Raw genomic sequence first — 8,654 nt, 5'->3', positions numbered from 1 at the left:
CAAAACGTATAACTGAGGCCTTGACTGCTATGTTGGTGTTAGACGTGCGTCCAGTATCCGCCATTAGTGCAGTGGGATTTAGACAATTGATGGAGGTAGTGTGTCCCCGGTTCCAAATCCCGTCTAGATTCCACTTCACTAGGCAGGCGATACCGAGACTGTACAGAAACGTCAGAAAAAGTGTCCTCAGTGTCCTGAAAAATGCCGTTGTACACAATGTCCACTTAACCACGGACATGTGGACAAGTGGAACAGGGCAGACTAAGGACTATATGACTGTGACAGCCCACTGGGTAGATGTATCACCTTACGCAGCAACAGCAGCAGCGTCACCAGTAGCAGCATCTCAGAAATGCCAGCTCGTTACAAGGCAGGCTACGCTGTGTATCACCGGTTTCAGTAAGAGGCACACCGCCGACAACCTCTTAGAGAAACTGAGGGAAATCATCGCCCAGTGGCTTACCCCACTTAGACTCTCCTGGGGATTTGTGATATCTGACAACGCCACCAATATTGTGCGGGCATTACATCTGGGCAAATTCCAGCACGTCCCATGTTTTGCTCACACAATAAACTTGGTGGTGCAGAATTTTCTGAAAAGCGACAGGGGCGTACTGGAGACGCTTTGGGTGGCCCGAAAAATTTCTGGCCACTTTCGCCATTCAGCGACTGCGTGCCGAAGACTGGAGCGCCAGCAAACACTCTTGAACCTGCCCCGCCATCACCTGAAGCAAGAGGTTGTGACGCGGTGGAACTCAACCCTCTATATGCTTCAGAGGATGGAGGAGCAGCAAAAGGCCATACAAGCCTATACATCCACCTATGACATAGGCAAAGGAGGGGGTATGCACCTGACTCAAGTGCAGTGGAGAATGATTTCCGTGTTGTGCAAGGTTCTCCAGCCCTTCGAACTTGCCAACGTGAAGTCAGTTCAGACACTGCCAGCTTGAGTCAGGTCATTCCCCTCATCAGGCTTTTGCAGAAGCAGCTGGAGAAAGTGAAGGAGGAGCTAAGACGGAGCGATTCCACTCGGCATGTGGGACTTGTGGATGAAGCCCTTCATTCGCTTTGCCAGGATTCCAGGGTGGTCAATCTGTTGAAATCAGACCACTACATTTTGGCCACCATGCTCGATCCTAGGTTTAAAGCCTATGTGGTGTCTCTCTTTCTGGCCGACACAAGCCTGCAGAGGTGCAAAGACCTGCTGGTGAACACACTGTCAGCTGAAGCGGAACGTGACACGTCAACGGCTCCTTCTTCATTTTCTTCCGCAACTGGGGCTGCCAGGAAAAAAGTTAGGTATCCTAAGCAACCCGCTGGCGGTGATGCAGGGCAGGCAGGACCAAGTTTGGACATCTGGTCCGGACTGAAGGACCTGGCAACAATTTCTGACATGTCTACTGTCACTGCATATGATACTGTCACCATTGACAGAATGGTGGAGGATTACATTGGTGACAGCATCCAAGTAGGCATGTCAGACAGTCCATACCTGTACTGGCAGGAAAAAGAGGCAATTTGGAGGCCCCTGTACAAACTGGCTCTATTTTACCTGAGTTGCCCCCCCTCCAGTGTGTACTCCGAAAGAGTGTTTAGTGCAGCCGGGAACCTTGTCAGCGAAAGGCGTAGGAGGTTGCTTCCACAGAATGTGGAGAAGATGATGTTCATCAAAATGAATTATCAGCTCTTCCAGGGAGACCAGCCTCCAGAAGGTACAGAGGGACCTGTGGTGGTGGATTCAAGTGGGGACGAGTTAATACTTTGTGAGGATAAGGATGTACACACTGAAGAGGGTGAGGAATCGGTGGATGAGGAGGATGAGGACGACATCTTGCCTCCGTAGAGCCAGTTTGTGCAGGGACACATTAATTGCCAGCTTGTTTTGTGGGGGCCCAAACGAACCAATAATTTCAGCCACAGTTGTGTGGCAGACCCTGGTGCTGAAATGATTGGTTTGTTAAAGTGTGCATGTCCTGTTTATACAACATAAGGGTGGGTGGGAGGGCCCAAGGACAATTCCATCTTGCACCTCTTTTTTTTCTTTGCATTATGTACAGTTTGGGGCCTAGTTTTTCTAACTGCCATCCTGTCTGCCACTGCAGTATCACGCCTAGATGGGTCACGTGTTTGTGCCGCCCACTCGTGTCGCTTAGCATAGTCATCCAGCTACCTCGGTGCAACCTTTTGGACATAAAAACACTATTGTGAGGTGTGAGGTGTTCAGAATAGACTGGAAATTAGTGGAAATGAAGGTTATTGAGGTTAATAATAGCATAGGAGCAGAAAAACCTACAAATTCTGTGATTTTAGCTGTTTTTATGCTTTTTTTCAAAAAAATACAGATCCAAAACACAAAACCCAGAACCCAAAACACGGAAGGGTGGTTTTGGCAAAACCAATCCAGATCCAAAACACGAAGAAAGATCCAGATCCAAAACCAAAACACAAAACACGAAAAGTGGCCGGTGCACACCCCTAGTTATTATAGGACAGAATAGACCCCTTATTCAGACTAGCGCTCCACCTGTGTATATTCTGCTTTGTATTTTAAGCTGTGTGAGCAGTCTGATATCAGCTGTTAATTAGCGCGCCAATATTTTTTGTCTGTTATTATAGGGCGACACCAACTTACTGACAGAATTTTTTACTATATCCCTGTATTAGTGCAAGGTTTCTTCAAACTCATTTGCAGCCCAAAAATGGTGACCCTGCATGAGCCCATCGGGTTGTCGGCTGAGTGATCCCTACCTTCCTTTTTATATGTAGTGTGACCCATAAACACAACATAATGCTGTGCCTGCTGATTTTTATCCTTCCAGGTATAATATACTAGCTTAACAGACCAATAAATATTAAAGCAGCTATTAGCCTTACATTCAGGTAGTTACAGTGAGGAAATTTGTTTTATTATAAAATAGGCAGTTAGCAAAAGACAAATAACAAGAACCACACAATCATATGCATTTGGCACTGTGGAGGTGGAGAATAACTCTTGTGGTGAACACTCCTCTTTTTGCCTCTTGTCATCAGCCTTAAGAAATTCTCTCTTTACTTTCTCTTATTCAGCTGAAATCCTGCCTGGTTGCTAGAGACACAGCATGTCAGAGCAGAACTCCACAGCTCCTGCAGACAATCACCCTAAGCAGGATGCTCTTACCCCCAACAGTAACTCCTTACCCCTTTCAGCTTCTCAGACTGACTCACGGGACAAATGGAGCAAGAAGATGGACTTTCTACTATCTGTCATTGGCTTTGCAGTAGACTTGGGAAATGTATGGAGGTTTCCATACATCTGTTACCAGAATGGTGGAGGTGGGTAATATACTGTATTTGCCGCAGAAAGTGCAATCAATTTACATGTGATTTGTTTTTCTACAATTAACTTAGTTATTGTTTCAAAACAGCATTAGTTATAGTTATTGATCGTCAACGTACAAAACAGGAGATTTGCATGTATAGAATATACTATTGCCAAAATGTTATCATCTACAGAATTGAGTATTTGAAATGATTTGTGGAACAAAAAAATGCACTTTTTAATCAAATTCACTAAAAATTGCTCAATTTAGCACTTCAGATTTTTGATGCAATTATATTGCCCTTAATTATTTATATTTCCTCTTGATTACAGGTATAATTTTACATTGAAGTACAATTAGTTGTTTTTTTTCCAGCAAATAATGTCCCAGAATACACTTTAAATTACTTAGTACAGATACTATATTTAAATTTCAGCTTACTCTTTCCGTTAATATAGTTGATGTTTTCAATTAATTTAAAAGTGGATTAATTGTATTATAACTAAGTGCCATACCCACTATGCTCTGCTAGTGGATGGCAACAAGTTGCAGACAGTCATTAAAGTTGTATGTATTCATGTTTATATGGTAACACATAGTTAAGAACAACAATACATCAATGGGTAAAACAAAGAACATTGCTACAAAGAACTTACAATCTAAAAGATAAAAAGAGAGGAGGTAAGTTGTGATTCAATGACATATAGAGCTGAATGTTGATCCGCCACACAAAAAGCTTTTAAATCATCACTTTTGTATGCACATTTCAGCTAGCCCTCCTTGTACACATGCATTCACAGAAACAAATAATGAAATCATGTATTATCTTAAATGCAGGAGAAAGGACACTATTACCCCTCTGAGTATTCTGCAATCATGCAGTACAGGAATTTTATATATATATATATATATATATATATATATTTATATATGTATATATATATATATGTATATATATATATATATATATGCAATAGTAGAATAGTGTCACCAGATAATTATTTTTAAAACAATTACTACCAAATGAAGCAACATCACTACACTGCTTGTTTGCATTTCTTAGTATTCACTGGAGCTTACTGGAGCTTTTTGCTACTTTGGGTGTAAATTAATAATCATAGGAATAAGTGCACCAATCACCAAATGATCATGAACAAATAGTAGATAATGACTAGGCTTTTTCACACTTTTAGACAAAACACCTTTCATGTAGGAAAATGTCATTCTTTTTTTCATGAACAGGTGCATTAAAAAACATACACTTTTTAGATTGTTTTGTAAAATATTTAATTGCCTTTAAGCAATACCTCTGGTATTTAAACAAACCCAATGTCATTCTTGGCTTAGCCACTGAAATCACTGACATTTTTTTGTTTTTACATTAATGCCCCTTCTAAATTGAGCAATATGAAAATGTAAAAAATGTGTCTCATAAGAACTCCAATCTGAAGAGCTGAACTGAGAATATGCTGTTTGCTGTATATAATCATTACTAAACAGAAGAGAATCTGTAATTCATTTGTAATCTCTCTCTAATGCTTTATTTTGTTTTAGAAATGTATACATAGAACATGATGTATTTTGATGTTATCAAATATGAAGTAAAATATGTATATTTCAGTATACCTGCAAACTGCTGGTGTTAATAAATCCCATGATAAGTGATCCACAAGTGGCCCTACTTCTTTTGAGGCACGCACCTTTGTGTCCAGTAGAAACGAGCTTTGATCTAAAAATGTAATTAATTTGTTCTGCTTTATGTTGTATAGTTCGTAGTATCATTAATATTAGGTTATATAACTAGCTGTTGTGACTGATGTTTCTTGGATCTCTCTATCAATTTGTCTCTCTCATGTTCTTTAATATAATGCTTATATGTCACAGCAGCACACACTTTGCACTGCTTGGCACAATGTGTCATTCTAAACCAGGACCAGACAGGTCATTATCACTCATGTGGTGCACTGAACCAGGCCTACTCAGTGCTGCAGGTTTCACAGTGCACACCAGTCACTGCTAATATCATATACAGGTGGGACAAGTAGCAGATACTGTAATTTGCACAAGAGCCGTAGCAGGGCCATAAAATGCCAACCACACATATGATGTCATGAGGAGGGGACCATGAAGATGAGCTCTTGGTGCATCCTCCTAAGGATGTGCAAGATGGCTCTTCGGCTGATTTGCAGGGTGTCGTCCCAGGGACCCTGCAAGACAAATACAGGTGCCATGGAGCAGTGACTGTGCCATCCCCTTAGCCTTGCACCCTGGACGGTGGCACCACTGGTACACCCCTGATTAGCACTGTGATTAGCTACAGTGGATTGTTCAGGCCTGTGTCTCATGGCTGAGTACCCTGAGCTAAGTTTTGTCGGTATACACTGTTCGAAGCATTCAGGAAGTTTAAGGGTCAATTTAGTGGCATTTGATGGTGCAGTATATGTGTTTCTCAGCGAACACCAGGCACTGGTAATGATTATATACAAGTGAGATAAAGGGCGGAATTCAATTGTTTCCAGTCCCCATCGCGCCCGATGGAGCTATTCAATTGTTGCTCCTGTCGGGCGCGATCAACTATCAGCGCTCCATTTCAGCTTGCAGCCCCAGGGGGGGCGAGAGCTGAAATATGCAAAAAGTGACCTGTTTGGGCGCCCAAACATCACTTTTCGTGGTCGCGTCCAGCACTTTGGTCAGGGGTAGCTGCTTTACCCGCTAAACCCGACCACTTTGGGCACGATTAGTGCGAAAAATGGCAGCAATTGAATAGCGGCCCGCGATCTCCTGTCACTTTAGACGGTAGATCCGGACCGCGTAAACAATTGAATTCCGCCCAAAGAGTAAATATTTATTATCTTTTATTTATAAGGGACTTCACAAAGTGTCTGCAGCACTGTACAAGGAGAAATATAATATAAAAATTTAGACAGACAATAGAAAGGAAAAATCAAACAGTGAGATAATGATAATAAATGAGAGAAAGTTATTGACACTCAATGATCCTGTGCCCTGGGAAGGGTGGACAGGAAGAGTCAGAGTCACTGCAGATAAGGATAGTGTAGGGTGAGAACCAAGAGGGTGGAGGGTCCTGTTCGTAAGAGCTTATAGTCTAAGGGGACGGCCCTACAGCTGGCTTTGCAGTGGGTGGATGATTGTTAGTGCGCATGTGTGAAAATCCCTGTATTACACTTGGGGTAATGGCTATATGCACAGAGTCGCAGTAGCAAATGAGACGCACAGTGTATGAAATGTATTGGGCGATCCCGGGAGTTGGCTATTCAGATGCACGCAGATGTACCATCTTATGGGCGTGTTATGGGAATGTCGTGGGCATGTTGCTGAACTGGTTACGAACTCAGACATTTATATGATCATGTAGGGAGCAGACTGGTCCGCGCTCCAGGTACTCGTGGGTGAGTTTATTGGATGTGTATGGGAGGGGAGGGGGGCGGGGTTGGGGGTTGCGGGTAGGTGGGGGCAAGAAGAGGGGGGGTTTTGGTGGTGTTGCACGTGGAGCAGGAGTACCGGGTCCTGTTGGATTTGGGCTGTAAGAAGAGGGGTACACGTGCGCTCCTATGTGTGTAAGTGTGTTTGGAGTGGGGGAGGGTTGGGGGGGGAGAACAGGGAGGTGGTAAGGACTATGGCGACCAGAATGTGTTGTATCAAGGAATGGCGTGCGTTTGTGTGTGCCTCCAGTGTAGGTGGTGTGTGGTGTACAATGAAAAGTCAAACAATGGAAGTAGAATCCAACCTGTTTATTGGTGAGACACAATGCTCCCTAGGTGGTTCCGTGAATGGGATTAGGGATGGGTGGCGGGCTTTCGTAGTTCCTGGTCAGGGTGTTGGTTTGCCCCTTTAGGGGGCTCCTTGCCGTGCGGCCCTTACTTCTGCACGTCCCCTTTGCTGGACCTATGGTCACAGTCTTATTGGACCAGGATATGTGATGTTCAAAGAACAGTCCCGTACAGTAGCGGCGTCCCGCACTGATGGTGAGTACCTACCGGTAGGTGTGTCGTCCCTGGTTGGTGCACAATTGTCGCGTGGTCTGTGGGGGTCCGGTGGTTGCTGGCACCCTGCGAGCCCGCAGGGTGTGACTGGACAGGCGTCTGTCACTGCTTCAAGGGTGAGGGTGATGCGGAGGTCCGCGTATGTAGTTCCACCTTGCCGTGAGGTTGATGATGAGCACCAAGGTGGGTATTGCAGTAATCTGCGCGGGGGTTTGTGGTCTCCAACGCGTTTCGGGCTTAAGCCTTTCTCAAGGAGTTACTGATGGATGGACTAAAAAGTATTATATAGGTGGAGAGTGGGTGTGTGGGCGTACCCAGCGATTTGGATAGCCTATCAGAGCTGAGGTGTTGGTCAGGTATTGGATGCAGATTGGAAGAAGTGGGCAGTGTGGGTGATTGACACTATAAGGGCTAATCACTGTATATGGAGATATAATGCGGGCGGGGGCTGTGTGCGTTTGGGCGTGCTGTCACCTCCACGTGGTGATGGCCGCGCTGTCGGGCAGTGAGCATTGCCGTGGGAGCGACGGGTAACCCTCTGACGTCACTTCCCACGTATGCGTCAGTGCCCGACTCCTAGAGAGTCTAGTTGGTCATGTGGTCCGGGTGTCCGGGGGTGTGGTGTAGCGTGTGATGCATAGACGCAGCTAGCGCCCTGCGTCGATCGTCACGTGGTGTATTCCGGCCTATCAGGGAGGGAGGGGATTCCCATGTCGTAGCTGGTCTCCATGGTGATACTGACTATCCAGGACCTGGGCTCCAGCCAGCGCTATGTACAGAATGTGATGCGGGTACTGTGCCTGTGCTGGGGGAATCCAAATGCACATGACCAGTCATAATTGGATGATATTAAATAAATGATTAAAAGAATTGTGTAGGAATTAGTCTGTGGGTGCGCCTGCTCGGGACAGTGGGGTGGGTAGCGCGATGGTGCCAGTATGTAGTGGGTGTTAGGAGACGCTGATAATAGAGTCAAGTGTAATGGGTCACCTGACTATAGGTGCAGCAGTGGTGGGTGCGTGTGTGGTGGGGTCTGATGTCTGGGATGTGTCAGCACTAAGGTTCAATGTCTCTAGCATGGAATTGGTGGTTGTGAGGGGGGAGGGGTTGTAATGGGAATTGATATGTGGGTTCGTGTGGTGTGGATGTGGGGTGGGTGGCGTGATGTCACCGATCTGCAGTGGGTGTGTTGAGAAGGTTCCTCCTTTTATCATGTGTAGTGGGTATCCTGTATGAAAACAATAATAGAGGGTGCGTGTGTGATGGGATTGGTGTTTGTGATGTGTCGGCATTGTTGTCCAGTGTCTAATGTATGGAGATCGGTGGTTGTGAGGGGCGGGTTGTAGCGTAA

At 45.0% G+C, this 8,654-nt stretch overlaps 1 protein-coding gene across 2 annotated transcripts in view; it reads left to right on the top strand.

Moving 5' to 3' along the window:
* The first annotated feature begins 3,098 nt into the window (after nt 1-3,098).
* Nucleotides 3,099-8,654, top strand: part of LOC148532368 (sodium-dependent serotonin transporter-like) — a 96,875-nt gene continuing 91,319 nt past the window's right edge. For both annotated transcript variants that reach the window (XM_088467928.1, XM_088467927.1), the window contains exon 1: nt 3,099-3,312. In XM_088467928.1, the coding sequence (XP_088324054.1) occupies nt 3,099-3,312 (214 nt within the window). The remainder of the gene's footprint in view (nt 3,313-8,654) is intronic.

This window comes from Taudactylus pleione, unplaced genomic scaffold (genome assembly GCF_031769625.1).
Source record: "Taudactylus pleione unplaced genomic scaffold, aTauple2 ptg000078l, whole genome shotgun sequence".
Lineage (NCBI taxonomy): Eukaryota > Metazoa > Chordata > Amphibia > Anura > Myobatrachidae > Taudactylus > Taudactylus pleione.
Note: the sequence above shows the minus strand (reverse complement) of the source record. Positions and strands in the feature narration are given on the sequence as shown.